The sequence below is a fragment of the Myotis nattereri genome (genome assembly GCF_964212035.1).
Source record: "Myotis nattereri genome assembly, chromosome: 7".
NCBI lineage: Eukaryota > Metazoa > Chordata > Mammalia > Chiroptera > Vespertilionidae > Myotis > Myotis nattereri.
The window spans coordinates 57,546,903-57,569,174 of record NC_138082.1 but is presented as its reverse complement, the minus strand read 5'-3'; the positions used below and the strand labels follow the sequence as shown (position 1 = coordinate 57,569,174).

Below are 22,272 nucleotides of genomic sequence, written 5' to 3'. Positions count from 1 at the left end.
TTCTTACTTTGATTTTATTTATTTTCAGCCTTGTTCATAAAGTATATGAGATGGCTTTAAAAATATACATTAAGATCTTTTTTAAGATAAAATGTTAAAGTAAGCATAAGAGAAAAATGGTTACAGAATATAAGATAAAGTGTGTGTGTGTGTGTGTGTGTGTGTGTGTATGTGTGGAGAGAGAGATAGATAGATAGAGAGAGAGAGAGAGAGAGAGAGAGAGAGAGAGAGAGAGAGAAGCTAGCCTTATAATTAGCCACAGTAGCAGCCCACTGAAACCTTTACATCTTAAGAATCCTGTGGAATCTCTCCCTTGCTGCCTTTTACATTTCCCCCAAATCTACCATTACAGATTGATTAACACTGTTACTGGCACATCATAACTACCAATTGAATATAGATTGAATAAAAAAAAAGGGGGAGGATAAAAACCATAGATTTGCTAGTAGGTTTATTTAAATTACATTCCCTTCAATAAAGATAATAATAACCAGTTACTAGTTCATATCTCCTTAAGGATGATTTAGTGGATAAACTAGGAGGAGGTTGGCATTGAGGAGATGAGACAAGCAGGACAAGCTCATCTGCTCTAGTTCTAAAACCAGACCCTTCTTTCCAAATCTGATCTTCCCTCCTTTTCTCCTGAGTCCCCAGAAACCATCTTTCTAAGATGTTAAGATGTGATCATGGCCTTTTCCCAAAGCACAGGAACTCCTTGCTGTTTTCAGCATTTTTCTCACTGTCCTCAGTGACACCCGTTTCTGCCCCTTGCAGTGTAGCTACAGCTTTCTGGATGTGGCATTCTCTCCAGTATAGGCCCTCAGCATGAGAAAAATTAGTCTCATTACCCTTTCCTACATATTATTATACTCATTACCATCCACTAATGTTTTTATCAGCTAGTCCCTGCATTCCAAGGTCCCTTCCTTAATGCTCTTGTGGTCACTGAAACACTCCTGGTTGCATGCTCTGCACTAACTAGAGCCTTGAGAATCTAGTTTGCCTTCTCCGTGAAATTATAAGCGTCTGAGAAAAACTCTATCTTGTACTTTATTTTGCACTCCTTAGCAGTGAGCACAGTGTTGTGCACTCAAAAGATACAAGTTTACACAATATGGCTTTAAAAGATGTGTTACTCTAAAATGGTTTTTTAAAATATGTTTTTATTGATTTTAGAGATAGAGGAAGGGAGAGGAAGAGAGAAATAGAAACAACAATGAGAGAGAAATATCAACATTGAGTGGCTGCCTCCTGCATGCCCCCTACTGGCAATTGGTCCCACAACCTGGGCATGTGCCCTAATGGGGACTCGAAGCCAGTGACCTCTTGGTGCATGGGTCGACTTTCAACCACTGAGCCACACTGACCAGGCTAAAATGATTTTTTAAAGTTAATATTTTTTTAAAAAGTAATGAGAGGTAACTATTCCAATAAAGCTCACAATGAGTCTATCTATAATAATAAAAGCATAATGTGCTAATTAGACCAGATGCCCTTCTGGACAACCTTCTGGACAATGTTGGGGCTGTGAGAGAAGCCCGGGTCCCGGGTGCCAGAGGGAAGCCAGTACCAGCAGCCGAGGGAAGGAAGGCCTACTCTTTCATGAATTTTGTGCATCAGGCCTCTAGTAAATTAATAATTACTTTATAATTTTTCATTTTGAATATTGGGAAAATGTTAGTATCAGGTTTAAGGTAAACACATCTTGTCCTAACATTACAATATATTCATTAGTTCATGTTTATACTTTAGTGCATATTTTTGTTACTAGGGGCCCAGTGCATGAATTCGTGCACCTTGAAAGAAACTGTGGGCTGCGAGACTGCAGTGGGCACAGGGGCAGGTCTGGGCCCATCCTCCGTGCCCCCGCCCAGCCCCTCCTGTCATGGCCCCCAGTCCCCTGTCTGCCAGCAGCCCCGCTCCTGCTGCTACTGCTCCCACATGCTGACGGTGCTGACCCTGTTCACACCCGCTGATGCTGATGGAGCAGAGCTATTGGGACCAGTGCCAGCAGCGGTGTGAGTGGGGCCATTGCTGACAGTGGGTGCGAGCGGGTGCTGCTGGTCCTGATCGCCCCTCAGGAGCAGGGGGAGGTGGAGAAGCCCTGAGGGATGTCAGGGCCAGCAGCCATTGTTCACACCCACTGATGGTGCAGAGCCATCAGGGCTAGTGGCAGGGTGCCGGCAGTGGGTGCGAGTGCCAGGCAGGATCGCAGCTTGAGAGAGCAAAGAATTTTCAGTAACTCACCCTGATGACAGCAACATGTGTCCTGCCTTGGTCTGGTGTACCCACTCACCTGCTCCACCATCCCGCCCCAGCCAATGCCTGCCGTGTTCTGTGTGGCCACCCCCCGCCCTCACCTCCCCGGTGGTCAACAAACGTTGTAGCAAACAATTGTTCGGTTGTTCCGCCATTTGGTCTATTTGCATATATAGGGTTTTATATATATATAGATTGTTGTTGTTTTTTATTTTAATGTTTTAACTGTCATGGGAGGAAAATCTCCTTATCTTACAAGAATGTTTTATGTCAGTAAGTAAAATGCAATTTCACTTTTGCCTATAAAGTCATTTTGAAGTTTCAGAATGAATCATTTTTTTAAACAAAGTTAATCCTTATAGTTTTTGCTGTTAATTATTAGAGTTTGTTTCAATCCGTTGTAACCCATACTCCATACAAGTGTTGTTACACATGGCCCTGTCCACTGAAAATGCAGGGCACTTCTCCTCAAAGAAGTCTGTCTTTGGGCTTGCAGCTACAGTTAAGGTGGCACTCCAAAAATGAACTCTTTTAAAAAGTGCACTTCCTGAATCTGTATTTAGAGAAAAATGACTCTGCAAGGTTCTTGCTGCCAGCGTTTCGTTTTTAAAGCACACTAAGAATGACAGCACGCTCCTCCATGCCTGCTGTCGTCATGCCCGGACTCGGTGCAGCTTTTCCTGCAGAGCTCTGGCAAGCCCCTCCACAACATGATGCAAAGCGGCCTTCATGCTCTCAGCCCACAGCTGAGGCTGTCAACCAACAATTTGATTCCTTCCTACACAGCTAAAGGGAGTTTTCTTTTGGCACATATGAAAAGCAAAAGATAGCACCATGCATTTGCCACAAACCAGTCTAAATGACTGGGGGGAAGGAAAAACCTTTCTGGAACCTTACTTTCCATCCCGTCCCCTCCCTTTGCAACCCTTATGGGGTCAAAAACCGTAACTAATGAATTACTGAAGGTGGAGGAGGAGGAGGAGGAGAAGGAGGAGCTAGGAGAGAGAAAATAAACTGACCACATATCCTTCCAAACTTCAGGCTCCTAAAATGTATCAGGCTTGGAAAAAAAGAAACTTTAAAGTTAAATGAAGTTCAAATTCTCTTATTTTTATATGGGATGAATATTTTAATCAATCAGCCTGAGACTGCTTTTGTGACTAGTAGTGATTGGAGAACATTATCTGAAATTGACTGGAAAAGCTGTGAGAGGCTCCCTGAAAAACCAAACGGGGGGTGGGGGGCGCAGGGGGAGGACTCTTGCAAGATGGATGTGAAGGGCTTTTCTGGCTTTCACCCTTATAGGTCAACACTATGCAATGGTGCTTGTGTGTGTGTGTGTGTGTGTGTGTGCGTGAGTGTGGCACATACCTGTACACATTTGTGTGCTTGTGTGTGATACAGCAGCGTGCACTATTTCACTGAAAAGTCGTGTAGGAAAATTGGAAATAAAAAGCAAATTAGTTAAAAATCTGCAGGCTAGACCATATAACCAAGGTTAAATGTGGCTAAAAGATAATCACAGAGTATTTTGATACTTTTATCTACCACACTTTCCCATAACTAAGGGAATGTAAAATATGTTTCAACTGCTAATCTTTGAAGAAGAAAACAGTTAAACAGTGTCTAATATATGTAAAACTGAGCAATGTTAAATCAAATCAGTGACTTTTTCTCCTAAACCTAGACCTAGAAGTATTTCTGGGAATGAGGAATCAGTAAATGTAGGAATTCAAACCTATTTGTACTTCGTTTTTACACATCCAATTAAGGGCCCAGTTTAATCCCAATTTAACCATTGGCCTAATTTTATCAACTTCTTGCCATAATATTGCCGTGGCTACTCTGGTGCCAGAAAATAACTTCCCATCGGCTGTTCTGGCTGAGCCATTCAGAGCAAGAGCCTCTCGAAAAGGAAACATTGTTTGCTCAAGGGTCAGAAACTTCAGGACATAGCAATGTTTACAAATTCTGTTTTGTTGTTTGCTTTCAAAATGAAAGGATCTTTGTGGAGTCCCCTCTATAAAAACAACACAAAACAAAAAGGCATAGACACAGACAACACTATGGTGATTGCCAGAGGGAAAGGGGAGGGGAGGTAGAAGAGGATAAAGGGGAGATTAATGGTGACGAAAGAGACTTGACTTTGGGTGGTGGACACACGATACAAGATACAGATGATGTATTAGAGAATTGTAACCCTGAAACCTATATAATTTTATTAACCAATTCACTTTAATAAATTCAGTGAATAAATAAATAAATAAATAAATAAATAAATAAATAAATAAATGTCTATATTTTTCCAAACTACGTCATCTTCTAAATTGGTCCAGCTTCTAAAATGTTGGTTTACGGACATGTGTGAGAAGGGGCAATATGGAGAAACTTAGTATTTATAAGGGCCTTTACGACTTGCCTCTCATTTGCTCCTTAAAACCACTCCTCAAGGCAGATGGTATCATTCATTATCCCAGCTTTACCGATAGAGAAACTGAGACATCAAGAGGAAACTGAGGTGTCAGGGCGCAGCAGATAACTCAGATGGTGGCAGTTCATTTCATCCCATGTGCTATTTGTTCACTGACTCTCATGAGCTGGGCACACCATGCCAGGCAGCTGGCACCTTTCACCCTTCCCATCATCTCCTTTGATCCTCACAATGGTCTGCAAGATGGATAAAGTGCTGCCTCTCCTCATTGACAGATGAGGGAAAACACCCAGGAAAGGTAACTTGCCCACGGGCCCACAGCTCACAAAGGGCAGGGCTGGGACACAACTGCTGGTCTTCTGATGCTTCCTCACTCAGTAATCATTCTCCTACACCAGATGCCTCTCCCCCAGACCCCAGCCAACTGCTCCCTCTGGTGACCAGCGTCACCTCCACCCCGCCTGGTTTGCCAAGACTCTCTGAATAAGGGGAATCTCTCCCTTGCTGAGCCTCACCAAAAAAAGAGCTTATTTATGTTCCAGGCAGCAGTGTGTATGAGTGTGTGTTGTGTGTGTGTGTGTGTGTGTGTGTGTTTCTAATCAATCCTCACAGCGGACATACTACCTCTCATATGACTTGCAGAGGAGAAAAGTGAGGCTCTAAACACCAGCCAATATACCTGCAAGCCAATGGCAGATTTGGGATTCAAAAGAACATTTTGTGACTTCTAATCTAGTGATTCCCCCCCATTGCGTACAGATCCCTTTTCTTTATAGTCATACTAGAGGCCCGATGCACGAAATTCGTGCCAGAGTAGGCCTTCCTTCCCCCGCTGCTGGCACTGGCTTCCCTCTGGCACCCGGGACCCAGGCTTTCCTCACAGCCCCAGCTTCATCTGGAAGGTCATCTGGAAGGATGTCCAGTCTAATTAGCATATTACACTTTTATTATAGATGACCTTGGCAGAAATGAACATTTCTGTTTTCCTTATACACAAGTCAGAGGTGTGTGAGAGAAAATATTTTTTTTTTTTTGGCCTGTAAGGTACCTCATCAGAGAGAAATTTAATAGGAAGCTGTTTTCTATACAGCACTAAGCAAAGGTGATTCTTGAAAACTGCCCGACATCCACAGCTCAGTAGTGAACAAATATTCTGGGCTCCTGCTGTGCACTCTAACCTCATGGTCCTGCGTCAAAGGCCTGGAGCACAGCGTTAGGCAGAAGCAGAGGGTACATACTAGAGGAGTAAGCAAAGGAACAGCCAAATGTGGCCCGAGAGAGAGCAGAAGTATTTGAGCTCTGACCTAAGGGTAGGGAGTTAGAGAAGGGAGGAAAGAGGTAAAAAGAGGAGTCTATTGAGAAAGTGAGGGAAATCTGACATAGGGCGAAGCTACACAAGTAAGTAGAGTTCACATACTCAGAGCCATGTTAAGGTTCCTCTAAGAGCCAGCGAGAAACATTGAAAAATTTAAAGCCATAGAAAGAACAACTTACCTTTCTCAGAAATCTCATGTCCCAGAGGGAAGCGACACCCTTATGGGTGAATGAGGCTAATGATGAATATAGAATCACCAAATATTGATACTAGATGAAGTTTCAAAAGCAGTCTAATCCCTTCTGTTCTAAAGAAGTCTGAGGAAGGAAGGGACTCACCCAAGATCCTACACTGTGGGAGAGAGAACGGCCCCTAAGATGCCCTAACCTCCACCCAGAACGATTTCCACCATATCTCACCACCTCCTGTTCTCCTCCCTCCCTCCCAGCTTCACTCTGACAGCTGCCCGCTCAAAATAGCCTATTGTTAAAGTGATTAATGTGGATGCTGGTGGTTTATGTGTCTAAGTCCCAGTCCAGTAGCTTTGATATTCAGTTACCTCAAGAACCACGGCTTCAGCCGGCCAAGGCCTTTGGAGTGAGTGTGACTGAAATCTTCTAAATTAGTAGTCAGGCAATTCTGACTAAATGTCAGGAGTAGCCTACCCTAGAAATAACAAACCATAAAAGTAAAATTGTTATATAATAATACTCTCTTATCAGTGAGTGCAAAAGAAGTCCCAATAATCCTAAGGTCTTGGAGAAAATAATAAAATTCGTGGCAGAGCTCCTCAGCTACAGGCTCCATTCTCCTTCTGATCATCCTGAAGATACCAGAGCTTGGGCAGCAAGCCCCCAAGGCTCACAGCGAGGCAGTGGTTGAATTGCAAATAGAAGCTGAGAAAATATTCTCCTCGACCTTCTGTTCAAACCTGAGAGGACTGAGATTTGACCTACACTTTGACTGTCTTGGAATAAAATGAAAAATTCATAGACGTGAGAGAATGTTATCATTCCCTCGATCTTCTCATCTGAAACCTTCTTTATTTGATGGGCTACATTCAAATCAAGCGAGTGGCTGAGGATCAGCACACACAAAGCCAAGAAAGTGAAACATATCACTCTCTGAGTCTCTTGATAAATGATGAGCCCTTGATAGACTTGGATTAAAGGACTTCCTGGGCAAAGGGCAGTGCCCCCAGTCAAAATGGGTGTGTTTACATTGTTCGTAATCATAGGTCCTCACATGGCTTTTTTTTTTTTTTTTTTTTTTTTTTACCATGGAGCTTGCAAAGTATTCATATCCATTATCTCATCAGATCTTCACAGACATTTTGTGATGAAGGCATCGGAATCTTCATCTTAACAGTGAGGAAACGAAGGTTCTGGAAAGTCATAGGGTATGCCCATGGTCATGCAGACAGTAGGTGTCTTGAAGGACTCAAAACTCAGTCCTTCATCATCTCTCTCAAGTCCAGAGTCTTTCTGTCTCACCACAGGAGCATATCAACTTCATGCAGGACATGAATCCCCCACATTAGAGGCCCCATTTATTTTTAGTTGTTGGATTGGCTACAGTAATCAGTCTAGACTTCCCCCAAACAAAATAGATTGGACTAATTTTTAAGGATAACAAGGGAACTGCAGACTCCAAATACCTAATTTTTGTAATGAATGCACATATAGAATAAAAATATGATTTCTTACTCTCCAAAAAATGATTACCAACCCAGAAACGGCTTGCATTTACATTAGACTTGACTTTAGCTGTGATTCCTCACCCAGTATAACAGAGCACAAGGTTTCCAATAGGCAAATTAGAAGAAAGAAAATTTACTTCAGCCAGGTCAGTGTAAGATAACTTGAAATAGATTTTACCACCTGTGAAAACTAGGCAGCTGATGGCATGTAAAAATGGTGTGAAAGCTAATAACACTGAAAATGCTCTGGTCTGACCCACAGTGCCTTTGAACAAAACAGCATGCCTCTTTTTCTAGACGCCTGAAAACATGTTTAAGCTGTTTAGTAATGCAGGAAACCAGGTACCTATAAATATTGGAGTGGCCTGACATCGTAGCCCTCTGAACCAAGGCACACTCTGAAACTCTGGGTTTGAAACCTCCCCCATCTCCTTCTGTGCCCACTTCCCCACTCTTCAATGCTTCCCCTTTTCCAGACACCGGTATGATCTGTACAATACAGTCCTCCACAGGGTTTGTTTTCTTCAGTGTGATCCCTTAAATACATCTAAAATGTGCTTGTCAGTAATTAGCAGAGGCACTCCTTATTTCCTGGGATATTAGCATCTAGTGCAGTGGTTCTCAACCTTCTGGCCCTTTAAATACAATTCCTCATGTTGTGACCCAACCATAAAATTATTTTCGTTGCTACTTCATAACTGTAATGTTGCTACTGTTATGAATCGTAATGTAAATATCTGATATGCAGGATGGTCTTAGGTGACTCCTGTGAAAGGGTTGTTCGACCGCCAAAGGAGTCGCGACTCACAGGTTGAGAACCGCTGATAGTGGCATTTTTTTCCCCTAATCTATCCACCTGGTTCCCCTGGTGAAATCAAGGCACCATGACAGGCTGTGGTCAGTGGAGGATCCGATGGGTGGTGAGTGGAGGTGCCATCCCCAAATCTCTGAGAGCGTTTTCTGCCTCCAATTTCAGACTGGCTAGCATTATAATACTTCTTAGAACTTCCTTCTAAAATAGACCAAAAATCTACTGATTTCTAATATAAGAAGTTTCATCTGCATTAGCGTCCTTGGTTAACTCTTCCCAATGTAACCAGATGTTTCTACAGTTAACCAAATTTCAACCACAGAGCAACTCTCCAGACTTCACAGCCAGCCTGGCTTGTTCAGATGGCACATGCAGATTTTGTGCAGCTGACCCTTCCTTTTTAGAACTGATTTATCTTTTCAGCACCAAATGTCGTAAAGAATATTTAAGTGTGAAATATCTAATTCCCATTCATTTACATTATAATGTTAAAAAGTCATAGGAAGTCACTGTCTTTTCTACCCTCCCTTTCAATTTTCTATTCCTCTTAGCTTTACTTCCTCTTTCCCAAACTAAAGCCCGAGATGAAGCATTTTACCATCCACATTAGCACCCTCAAACTATTCCGTCACTTTCCTTTCCACCTCGTTTGCTCTGGTGACCCCCAAACTTGGATTAATCTAACAGTCTGCTTTATCTCCTCCTACAGCTAGGCTGCCAGACACTGGTAAAGCAATCCACTCCTGTATTTTGACTAAAATTTTGGGATATCCAAATTCAGGAAGGTGCTCAAGGCCCCTCAGATTGCATGTGTGTGTGTGTGGGGGGGTGTATTTAGCCAGTACTGTATCCTATTGTTCATTGTCTATCCCAAATATTCTCTGTTTTCCTCAAGTTTCTACCCTATTACATGAGCAACTAACCTTTCCTCCTGTATGAACTCCAAACTCTTTTAACTTCTCATCCCAGACACATAAAATTATTATTATACATTATCATCATTTTTCCTATCTCAAAGGAAATATCTTTTCCATCATTTAAACTTGTGATTTAAGCTCCATTTCAACTCCATTCCTTCAACCATCCATTCAATCCATAATTATCAAATAATTATATGTAACAATGCTAGAAGCTTGTGGCACTGTAGTAAGCAAGGAATATTTGCCCTGCCCTCAGGAAATTCTAGATGCAGAAGATAAGGGAGTAAAGTAAGTAAATTAATGCTCCTCCAGGAATACTGATGACTGTAAGAGAGAATAAAAGGAAGGTAGCTAATCTTGATTGAGTAGTTAGAGAAGGCTTCTCTGTGGAGGTAGTACTTCAGCTAAGACCTAAATGAACAGAAGCCAACCATGAAAGCATAGAGAGGGTCAACTTGAATTTTCACATCATTTAAGGAACTAAAAGGTCAATGTGGCCATGGGAAGTGTGTGATGTGCTAGTGGAATAACTCACAAGCAGTTGGAGAGATGGCCAGAGGTCATACTATATTGGGTTCTGTAGGCTACGGTAAAAATTTTGGATTCTTTTTCTACTTTATCTCACAGAAATCATTGAAGGATTTTAAACAGGAGAGTAGTATGGATGTGGTGAAGAGTGGAATTAGAGAGTCCAGTTAGGAGACTTCAGCAATGATGCTGAAGAAAAATGATGGAAACTCAAGAAGAAAGGGTATCAGAGGAGGTTAAAGGTGGAGCTGAGATATATTTTGGCAATACAACAGGCAGAAGTTAATGAGAGATTGGTTTTACTGACAGAAAGAGAGTGAATCTAGAATTAACATCCATATTTGTAGATAAAGGTGGGTGATGATGTCATTAATTAAGAGGGAAAATGCAGAGGAACTGGTGGGTGAGGTAGAGTGAAATGAAGATTTCTATTTAAAAAAACTTATGTGTAGGATGCCTGTGAGACATTCAGAGGTGAAGTTAAGTAGTTGGTTGGATATATGAGTCTGGAATTCAGAGACCAATCTGGCCAGAATATAAACTTGGAAGATAATATTTAAAGCTGTGGAAATGGATGAGATCATACAGTAGCATTGTACACAGAAGGCACAAAAACCTCTGAGAATCTTCTGTTTAGAGAGTAAAAAGAGGGAAAAGCTTAGAAGGAAACTGAAGGGAGAAAGACAGTGAGTGATGGGTGAAAACCAGGAGAGTAGAGGTGTTTCATGAGAAAGAAAAGGAGAGTGACTCAAGGAGGCAAGACTTGTCATTGAGTCAACTGCCACTGTAAGTGATTAATACAAGGAGAGAGACCTTGCTCCACCAATAATCACAAAAATCACTGATTCTTTCAACTATCAACTCAATGTATACCTTTCCTGAAGCCCATAAATATGATCTGTTTCTTCCTACTCAGGAAAGGGAAGGGAACAGGGATGACAAATTTGCCCTACACCCACCTAGTTACCCTATCTCTTTTCTTTCTAGGTTTCCTCCCAAAATAGTCTACAAAATAATCTCAACTCCTTCATCAACCTTTTACTCTAAATTCATTGTACTCTAGTCCCACCCATTTCCTCCTTGGGGAATTTTAGTCCTATTATCTCTCATCTTTGATGGTCTCCACTAGAGATTCTGATCATTGGACAGTCACATTGCTTTGTGAAAAAATTTCAAAGTTTAAAGTTTGTCTAGTATCAAAGTTATACTTGAATTGCTGGAATTATTGTAATTATGCAATCAAATGCTATAATCTTTTACTTAATGCTTAGAAATCCATCATATTTTTTCTCCCTTTTTCTAATATTTTTCTTTTCTATAATTGAATTATAAATAATACTAGAGGCCCATTGCATGAAGAGATTTGTGAAATAGGCCTTCCTTCCCCTGGCTGCTGGCACCGGTTTTTCCTCCAGCACCCAGGACCCAGGCCTTCACTCCGGCCACAGTGGAGAAGTCAAGCCTCTTCAATCTTCAGTTGTCTTCAGTCTTCAGTCGTCTTCAGTCTTCGCTCCATGCCTATGTATGCAAATTAACCACCATCTTTGTTGGGTTAATTTGCATGCTCATCCTGATTGGCTGGTGGGCATAGTGGAGTGACACCAATTTGCATGTTTCTCTTTTATTAGTGTAGATTAGTGTTCTAACTTTTTTAAAAAATATTTTTATTGATTACAGAGAGGAAGGGAGAGGAAGGAAGAGAGAGAAACATCAATGATGAAAGAGAATCATTGATGGGCTGCCTCCTACATGCCCCACACTGGGCATCAAGCCTGCAACCCCAGCATATGCTCTGACTGGGAATTGAATGTGACCTCCTGATTCAAAGGTCAACTCTCAACCTCTGAGACATGCCATCTGGGCTAGAACTCTAAATTTTAATAGTAGGATTTATAATTTTATGTCACCAATTTAACACTTTCATGATCTTCAATGTGCAACTTCAAAGATGATTCAAATGTAGTTTATTATTTTTTTGTAGTTTAAAAAATAACGAAGATATTCCCTTACTTTAATGGTTCTATTAATTCAAAGTAAACCAGCCTTTTGTTGGCAGGTAAAGAGGGCACTCACCTAAGGGCACTCACTCATCTAAGGAAATAACAGATGTGTCATCTCTCTCTTCAAAAAAAGTATACAGTTGACCCTTGAACAAGATAGCTATGAATTTATGGGCCCACTTACAAATTGGTTTGTTTGTTTGTTTGTTTTTCTTTTTTGGTGAATACAATCAGCCCTTATATCCTTGGGTTTTACATCTTCAGATTCAGCCAACCCAGGATGGATAACAGTATTTTTGCATTCCCAACTGCCAATTCCCTTCCACAGACTCCTCATCACAGAGAGAAATACTGTTTTTGGGCCATGGTTGGTTGAATCCATGGATGTGAAGGGCAGATTGTAGAGTCAAAGTTATATGTGGATTTTCCACTGCACTGGGACTGGTGCCCTCAAACCCTGTGTTGTTCTAGGGTCAACTGTACATGCTTTCTAGGTGAATAATGTTGGGTAAATTATTTATCTTCTTGAGCTTCAGTTTGCTCTATTTGAAGAAGAGTATAATAATATGTATCTCAAGTAGTTGTTATAAAAATTGAATTTAACTATGGACAGACTGTACAGTGCTGTGCAAATGTGAGGTGTACCTATTTCTTATTTATGACCTAAACAAAGTGTAACTACCCCACAAAATGCCCATCTACTGCCAGCTACTTTTGTTCTAGTGTTAAGACTTCCTGAATGTTTATTTCTGGAGCCATACTTGGACCAGAACTTGAGTCCCAACTCTGCCCTTTACTAACAGTATATTCATGGACTAGTCTCCCCATGATTTTAATTATTCACCTATAGAATGAGAATAATATGTTGTTGATTTAAAGTTTAAATTGAAATAATGTAGACTGCCTATAGTACTTAGTTATGATCATCAGAATTTAAATATTGCATTGCTAACAGCTGTTGTGTTAAAGGATGGCAAATACTCTTTGTGAGTTTCCACTGGGCACAATCCCAGAATAGTAACCCAGGCAGGGGATGGAAAAATGCCAGCAGTGAGGCGGTGTGCAGTGCAAGGCATGGAAGAAAACCAAAACCAATTACGACCCACCTGAATACCAACTCCCACTGTAGCCTTCCTCTCATTTTTATGCCAGCAAAATGATTTCAACTGTGGCTAATCTTTAGTAGAGAGAGTTTCAGCAAGAAATCCCCAAATGGAAAGAGAAGCTGAAGAGTTTAATGATTATATATATGTATATAGTGTCCCAAAAATGTATGTGTGTGTGTGTGTGTGTGTATATATATATATATATATATATTATAAAGCAGTGTTTATTAAAATACATTTCCTTTTCAAAATTGAGTTATCAGCTGTTAAAGTGTGTATATACTTTTGGGGACATTATATATATGTATCCTAGCTAATAAAAGAGAAACATGGTAATTAGCCATACCGCTGCTACCCTTCCCATTGGCTAATCAGGGCGATATGCAAATTAACTGCCAGCCAAGATGGCGGCTGGCAGCCAGGCAGCTTGAAGTGAACATGAGGCTTGCTTGCTTCAGTGACGGAGGACTCCAATGTTCCCCGCCTGCCGCTGCCGGCCTCTGAGCTTGCAGTTTGAAACATTGTTACAAATATAGAAGCTAAACAAAACCCCAGAAACCTGCTTTCAGCCAGCCGGGATCTCAGAGCTGGAGTTGAAACAGTGTTTCGATTATAGAACCCAAACAAACCAGATACCTGCTTTCAGCAGCCGAGGCCTCAGAGCTGGAGCCAAGCCTCAGAGCTAAAGCTGGCCCAGAATAAAAAAAGAAAAAAGAAAAAAAGGAGCGGTTGGGAGCTTCAGTCACCCGCCAGCCTGAAAACAGCCCTCAGCCCCTCACCCAGACTGGCCAGGCACCCCAGTGGGGACCCCCACCCTGAAGGGTGTGTGACCAGCTGCAAACAGCCATCATCCCCTCATCCAGGCTGGCCAGGCACCCAAGCGGGACCCCCACCCTGATCCAGGACACCCTTCAGGGCAAACCATCCGGCCCCCACCCATGCAACAGGCCTCTATCCTATATAGTAAAAGGCTAACATGCCTCCCAGCACTGGGATCAGCGTGAAAGGGGGCAGCGCCCAAACCCCCTGATCACCCTGTGGCTCTGTGTGTGACAGGGGGCGGGGCCACAACCTCCCTATCCACCCTGCTCTGTTCGTGACAGGGGAAGGCACCCAACCCCCTGATCAGCCCTGCTCTGTGCCTGATAGGGGGGAGCTCCCCAACCCCCTGATCGCCCTGCGGCTCTATGTGTAACAGGGTGCGGTGCCCCCACCCCCTCCCCCACGGGCCTTGCTCTGTGTGTGACAGGGTGCGGTGCCCCAACCCCCCCCCCCCACGGGCCCTGCTCTGTGTGTGACGGGATAGAGCCATAACCTCCCCATCGGCCCTGCCCTGAGTGTGACAGGGGGCAGTGCCCCAACTCCCCAATCAGCCCTGCTCTGAGCCCGACCAGGGGCTGCACCTAGGGATTGGACCTGCCCTCTGCCACCCGGGAGCAGGCCTAATCCAGCAGGTCGTTATCTCCCGAGGGGTTCCAGACTGTGATAGGGCACAGTCCTGGCTGAGGGACCCCGTCCTTCCCCCCAAGTGCACAAATTTTTGTGCACTGGGCCTCTAGTATATATATATATATATATATATATATATATATATATATATATATATGTATTTGGTATTAATTCATTTACTCATAGAGTGGAAAGCATATAATTTATTTGGCACTTGGCAGAAAGCCAGTTGGAAGGACAATCATAAACTACCTGGTAGCATGATATAATTCTGAATGTTCTCTCATGGTAAATAATCTAATTAGGATAACAAGATACTCCCATTTGGTGAATTTCTTTGCCAAGAACTGTGCTAGGAATTTTATGAACATTCTCACTAGGCTGTAAAACACAGTTCAATAAGAACCATTACTTCATCTCACAGATGAGGAAACTGAGGCACAGAGAGATTAAGTAAGGTATTAATGAATAAAGATCTTAGAAATATTGGTGGTTGGATTCAAAATAGCGTCTAACCATCTGCAAAGCCCATGTCCTTTCCACTACAGCCTGATGCCTCCACAGGGAGTTCTCATGTCTCACATTGTTAGTCCTTTTACACCAACTCCTGTTAGTGGCTATTCTTCCTTTGCTCTTTTATTTTGTTTATACCCTTCCCCAAGAAAAAGCACACAACAGAATCCTCTTTGATATATATAGATGGATGAATAGATAGATAGATAGATAGATAGATAGATAACAAATATACACACACAATCGTACTTTATAACTCTTAAATCCATCCTGTGGATCCTGTTAGCACATTGCTTATGCTCAGCTTGTATTCTGGCCCAGGTGTGCAAAGCAGCTCGTTCACAACAACCTCCCAACCACCAGTGTCATCATGTGCTTTGTGGATGAGGTATGGTCCACTCTCCTGAGGTCTGTTCATAGTGTCCTCAATCGCTCTCCTCCGCATCTCATCAAGGAGATTCTGCTGGTGGATGACTTCAGCACCAAAGGTAAGAAAACCAATCCTGAAAAATCAAAGTTTGATATAAAACAAATGCAGTTTGGATGAATGGCAAACTTACAGGGTAATCTGATAAAGCATATACATTTTACAAATGCCAAATCATGGTTCCTAACAACCATCCGGGGCCCTGTCCAGGTAGCCTTCCCAAACTTCCTTTCAGCTGTGACTTCTCTGCCATGCAGGAGTGGTTTTCTAACTCTAGCTCTTTGGAGATGGGCACTATGAAATCTAGAAACTAGAAGATGTTCTCTCAATTGCACAAACATATTTTTTATGGGATCTAATAAGCAAATACCCCACAATTAATGGGGTGCCTTTCCTATAAATAGAGTTTGAGTTCCAGGGGTGGGCAAACTTTTTGACTCGAGGGCCACAATGGGTTCTTAAACTGGACCGGAGGGCCAGAACAAAAGCATGGATGGAGTGTTTGTGTGAACTAATATAAATTCAAAGTAAACATCATTACATAAAAGGGTACGGTCTTTTTTTTTTTTTTTTTTTTTAGTTTTATTCATTTCAAACGGGCTGGATCCGGCCTGCGGGCCATAGTTTGCCCACGGCTGAGTTAGACTCTATGGAAAACAAGGAAATGGAAGGCCTATGGCTTCTTCCTCAAGAGCAAAACATATTATATTTTCAGCTAAGTGTTAAGAAGATGAATTGCCAATGGGACCAGAGAGATGAGGTTCTAACGGAGTTCAGAAGCAGAATCCTCCATTGCAGGGCTTTACTTTTGTTTTGTTTATTACAGAAAAGACTCTCTCTCTCTCTCTCTTTGGATTGTCAAATAATTTGTGTGTGTAAGTGGTCCCAAGACTACCAGAGGTCCCATGACTGCCATATTATAAATTCCCCAAATGCAGCCAACTTCCAAAAAGTTTAGAAAATAGCAAAGAGATGACAAACCTTGATAGAGCAGGTTAGCCTTGTTCATGACCACGATGACAGCCAATGATCTCAGCCTCGGAGTTTCCCACCGGAGTCACACGGAGCTCCTGAGGCAATGAGATGCCTAAGGAAAGCTAGTGGAAAACTTTAAGAAAGCAGACACAGACATAGCATGTAGTTACTAAACAGGTAACAGTCTCTTTAGGAACGGTGTATCCAGGTTTTGTGGCATGTGAAGCTTCTATGGAGTCTTTTTAAGAAAAACAACACGAAGTGAGTAGGAAAGTGAACAGCAGAAGTATTCCTAAAGCCAGTCCTCCCTGGGAATGTTAATTGCACATAGATGTGACCACAAGGCACATCAAAATACCCGCCCCCCCCCCACCCCCGCAACGCAACACACACACACACATACGCACGCACACACATTCCTTTAGCTGGACATCAAACAAGACCAGGTAGGTGTGGTGGAGGGGGATGTCACAGCAGGAAGTGACAGTGTTCTTAAGCAATTACAGTCGCAATATCTTTCTTTTGCAAATATTTCAGTTTGCATACAATACTTAGCCTCTTCCCTGGGCCTTAGAAGGGGATTTTGTTAAGGGGGGTGGTGGTGGGGGTGGTGGTGGTACAACTTTAATTTATTTCTAGGTAAATTTGCCCCTGGACTTAACAAGTACTCAGAAAAGGTGATCCTTCCTGTGTGTAATTTGGCAACACAGAGAAGGATTTGAGATTTTTAAAAAAACACTTGGAAAAAAGAAAAGAAACAAAAAGAAAAGAAAAGAAAAGAAAAGAAAAGAAAAGAAAAGAAAAGAAAAAAAAAGAAAAGAGTATTGAACCCAGATAAAAATTCATCCAAAAAAAATGACATCAGAAAATAAAATAATACCCAAAGGAATAAAATTTTATTTGCAACAGCATGGATGGACCTACAGGGTATTATGCTAAATGGAATAAGTCAGACAGAGAAAAATAAACACCATATGATTTCACTTATATGTGAAATCTAAAAAATAAAAATAAAATAAATGAGTAAACAATACAGAAATAAACTCATAGATACAGCGAGCAAATTGATGATTAGCAGGTGGGAGGGAGATTGTGGGGATCGGTGAAAAATATGAAGGGATTAAGAAGTACAAATTACCACTTATAAAATTAATCACAAGGATGTAAAGTACAATACAGGGAATACAGTCAATAATATTATAATAACTATGTATGGTGTCAGGTGGGTACTAGGTTTATTGGGGTGATCATTTCATAAGCTATATAAATGTCTAATCATTATGTTTCACACCTGAAACTAATATAATATTGTATGTCCACTGTAATTGAAAAAAAATTAATTTATAAGTATCATAGTTTTTGGAGTTTAACATTGAGGAGGCACTATTTCTGCTATTATCCAGATCTAGTTAAGTGATGTCTTTTCTATTCTCACACTCTGATATAGATTACCTAAAAGATCATTTGGATAAATACATGTCTCAGTTTCCAAAAGTTCGGATTCTTCACCTAAAAGAGAGACACGGCTTAATAAGAGCCAGACTGGCAGGAGCACAGATTGCAACAGGTAAGAAGCTGCTGATTTTCTGTTTCGTTCACATTTTTGTTTAATTTTAATTTTTTTTTAATATACATCAAATGTGAAATAATAGTACAGTGCATCCATATATCTGCCATTTTTTTTGCAATATGTGCTTCATTACACATATACACAGACACATCTATACATACACATCTTTTTTTCTGAACTTTTGAAAAGAAATTTACAGACATCATGACACTCTATCTAATACCTCAGCAAGCATCTCTGAAGAACAGAGACGTTCCCATACATAGGCACAACTTTTAGACCTAAGTATCACCTAATATATCACCTTTCAAATTTTCTCATTGCTCCCAAAATATTTTATATGGCTGCTTTTTTCTTTTCAAATTTGAGAACTAATTAAGTTTCATGTATTGCATTTGGTTGCTTGCTCTCCTTTGTCCCTTAGTGTAGAATAGACAAAGTCACAACCATTGACTTGTGGTGTGTGTTCTTTTGAAGAGTATAGGCCATTTGTATTGTATAATTGACCACAGTCTGAAATTTTCTCTTTCTTCCTGTTACCTACAGGATAAATGTTTTTGGCATGAATACTATAGAGAACTCAACTGCATAAGTGAAGGAATTGTGTACTTATTACTTCAAATCAAGAGGTACATGATGTCAGGTTGCCCCGCTGTTGGTGATACTCATTTTTGAGCCCTTGGTTAAGATATTAGCAGCTAGTTGTTAATGAAAAGTTAGTTGTGGGGTGATTCTTTGATCCAATCAGATATCCTGTTTTCCTCACAGACTTTATCTAATGGTTTAGCATTCAATGATGATCATTGCTTGATTCAGTTATTACACTGAGGGCTGCAAATTTATTTTTCTAATTCTATCATTTCTTCTTTTATTAGCTGACATTGACTTGTAAAATAGTAATGTCTCCCTCCTCCCCTCTCTCCTTTTTTCCTCCCCTCTTCATGCTCTTATCACTATGGATTTATAGCTTTAAAAAATTAAATGTGTATATTACCAGTATTATTTGGGGGGGAGAATGTGCTCAATTGTCCCAAATTTGAACACCAGGAGCCCCTTCAAGCCCGACCCCATCAATATTTCAGATCTTCAGAATTTTAAAATTGTCTCTTCTCTGACATATGTTTTCTCTTTTGATAGCCCTTTCTATCTTCCTAAAGAGAATATGACTTCTTTCCTCACCCTTTTTAGTGTGTGGGTGTTGGTGATGAATAGGAGAGGTGAACCTTTTCTGTCCATGGGTATTCTAAAACGAACATTAAGCATTTTGGTTCATTTTCACACCTTCTATGGAAGAACCTCATAAAAATATCTGACATTTTGTACCAGGTATCATTCGAAAAACTTTCTACAGTAACTAAATTAATCCTCGAATAATTTTATGAGGTAGGTACAATCATTTTCATTTTACACATTAGGATACATAGACACAGTGACATTAGGATATGTCCATGTTCTCCTAGCTAATAAGTGGTAGAGTCAGGATTGGAACACAGAAACCTTCGCTCCAGAATCGTCACTCTTATCTACTCCACTTTGCTGTCTGTAAATAGGTATCCACCGTTCTGCCCCTGTAAATCATGGCATCGCAAATCTCCACCTGATTGCATTCAAGCCTATCCGGATGGTGAATTATGTGCTCACCCGAGTTTCAATTCCTGTAACTATAGCTCAAATTTGGAACTCTTCTTATCCCACTGGTTTGCTAAAAAAAATGTCTTCTCTCTCGGTAATATGAATTTTCAATTGACAACAAATACATCACACCAAAATTGGCATTGCAGTGACAACTAAGATTCTCAATAATGAAGTGCATTTGGAAAAATTAAATGAACTTCCATGTTTGATTTTCTATGTAAAATAATTGTCCAAAAATGGTACCAGAATAAACTGGTCAAGAAATAGTCCAAGTAGGTAACCTTTGAGCTGAGATCTAGTTGAAGAACATTTCCAGGAAAATGGAACAAAAAGTATAAATATACTGATGCAGAAACAAACTCTGTATATTCAGGTTAAAGAAAGAAGTTTATTATGACTGCTGAATGCTAACGATGGAAGGAGAGGTAGGAGATTCATTTAGGAAGAAAGGCAATGGTAGGCATTTAAAAGTTTATGCATCATTTAAGGAGTGTAGGTAATATTCTTGGCATAATGTAATGCCAATAAAGACATTAATGAGGAGAGTAAAACTGTCTGATTTATATTTTAAAAGCTTAGTGTGGTCACTTTGTAGAGAATTAATATTATGGAGATGAGAGGAAAAAGTAGCGAGACCAATTAGGTGGCTATTGTAGTTGTCTAGGCACCAGGAAGGTACCAAGACAGATGGAGGAAGTGGTCAGACTTAGAATATATTGTGGACATGGAGCTTATAAGACTTGACATCAGAGAAGATGTGAAGAAAGTATTAACGAGAGGAGTCAAAAAAGAAACCTAGGATTTGAAAGAATTTGAACAACTCAATGGACAGTAGGATCATAGCCAGAGGAATAGATCTGGGATTGCAAATGAGTTCTGATTTTGTTCATGTAATTTCGAGATGAAAATTAGACATCCATGTAGATGCCTAAGAAAGCTGATGAATACAGAACCACAAATGTTCCGCTTGTAAAAAAAAAAAAAAAAAAAAAATTCCTCTGCTTGCAAAGGAAAGAGTACAAAGCATGCTGGTAAGGATCTTCAGAACAGTCTAAATTGTTAGGCAACATGGGAAGCTGTCTTCAGATGGAGTGTCATGAACTTGATCAAAGCAGTTGCCTAATTGGCCCATTCAGGCACTTGTAATTACAACTGTAAACTAATTTCTTTGAATTTAATAAATCCAAATGTAAAAATATAAATCTGTTTCTCAGTCATTCATTAGCACCCTTGAGTACATTAGCTCAGTTTTATTTTAATAACCTTCAAGCTATTATAAGATAAATTTTTACATCACAACTCAGCATTGTTTCTGAAATTCTGAGTCTTCTACAAAAGAATAAGGGCAAAGCAGTGACCCTGATCTCTAGCCATGTCCACTACACATTCAGACTCCAGGGCTCGATCAGTTCTTCATCTAAATCTCATTCAGGCAAAAAGATAATCTCCAATCAGTTGTTCACTAGGAATGAGGAGTTAGAGAGGCCAAGTAAGATTTCAAAATGTGAAGGGAAGGCCATGGCCAATGAATCTCTAGGGAAAGGCTCCCCATATGAAAGCAACAGAAGTAAGAAGAGATGTGGTCGTTGAGGTACAAGGGCATAAGCCAACCAGCTGGCCCAGTGACATCTTGCCCTGCCAAGAGGAGCCTATAATCAGGCAGATTCAGTAGAGAGTCGGAGTAGAGATCAGACTTTCATTTCCTTCATGGCCTTTAACAAAATACTTGACATTGCTCTTTGCATGCCAAAGAATGAGTTGACTAACTTTAAGAAGTGGCATCTAACTCCTGGCCAACTCTGAGGTCTCCAAAAGAGCAACAGTCCTGTAAATTTCTACCACTAGTTTCTGCTGAAGTTAAAACAGGTGGTTTTCTTAGCATCACTTATAAATCATTATGCAAAATTAAGTGGTGAGCCAGGTCCACATTCCTCAAGGAACCCTAAACACAACACTCCAGCACTACTGTGTGCTGGCAGCGATCTCCCAAGCTGGTCGGCTAAATATAAGTGGGAGTCGTGCTCCAAAAGGAGCCAAAAATGTTTGGCACATTGAGTGGCTCTGGGGTGGCCAAAAAAAGAAATAATAAGTTGCAGAGAAACCCATATACAAACACTCCAGCATTGCTGGAACTTATTCTTAGAAAACAAACAAATAAACAAAAAACCTTGCCAGGTGGCTATCCAGATTGAGTTAATTATTCTGAGCTGTAACTTAAACACTCATTGTTTATGGGGAAAAATATAAACAATAGTCACCACTTATTAAGCATTTAGGTATTAAGTAGATATTAGAAATAGCCTCATAAGGGAAAGCTCAATGAGCTTAAAGTTAAGTCTCCAATGTGGCGAAGAGCAGCGGTCCTGGGATGAAGACAGTTCTGTGTAACTTCAATCCTGTCTGTTTCACCATGCCTCTCAAGAACAGTGTGTAAAATGTCCGTAAACAATATCCAGAACAATTAGAAATCCCACCGAAAGTGAGAGACACAGCTCCCTGTTCTGATCCTCGTGATCCTGTTGAAAAATAAAATGTCTGAGTGTGGAGCAATGACATTCTTGCATGGGGGGTCTCGTCCCTCCCAAAATATAGTATAAAATGTCTTCCGATGTTTTACCAGTGGTTCTCAACCTT

General features: G+C 40.8%; 1 protein-coding gene across 1 annotated transcript in view; it reads left to right on the top strand.

Moving 5' to 3' along the window:
• Window positions 1-22,272, top strand: part of GALNT5 (polypeptide N-acetylgalactosaminyltransferase 5) — a gene marked incomplete at its 5' end in the record, with an annotated part of 44,423 nt that overhangs the window by 3,767 nt on the left and 18,384 nt on the right. The window contains 2 exons of the mRNA XM_081095141.1: window positions 15,353-15,519; window positions 17,881-18,000. Of these exons, the coding sequence (XP_080951267.1) occupies window positions 15,353-15,519; window positions 17,881-18,000 (287 nt within the window). The remainder of the gene's footprint in view (window positions 1-15,352; window positions 15,520-17,880; window positions 18,001-22,272) is intronic.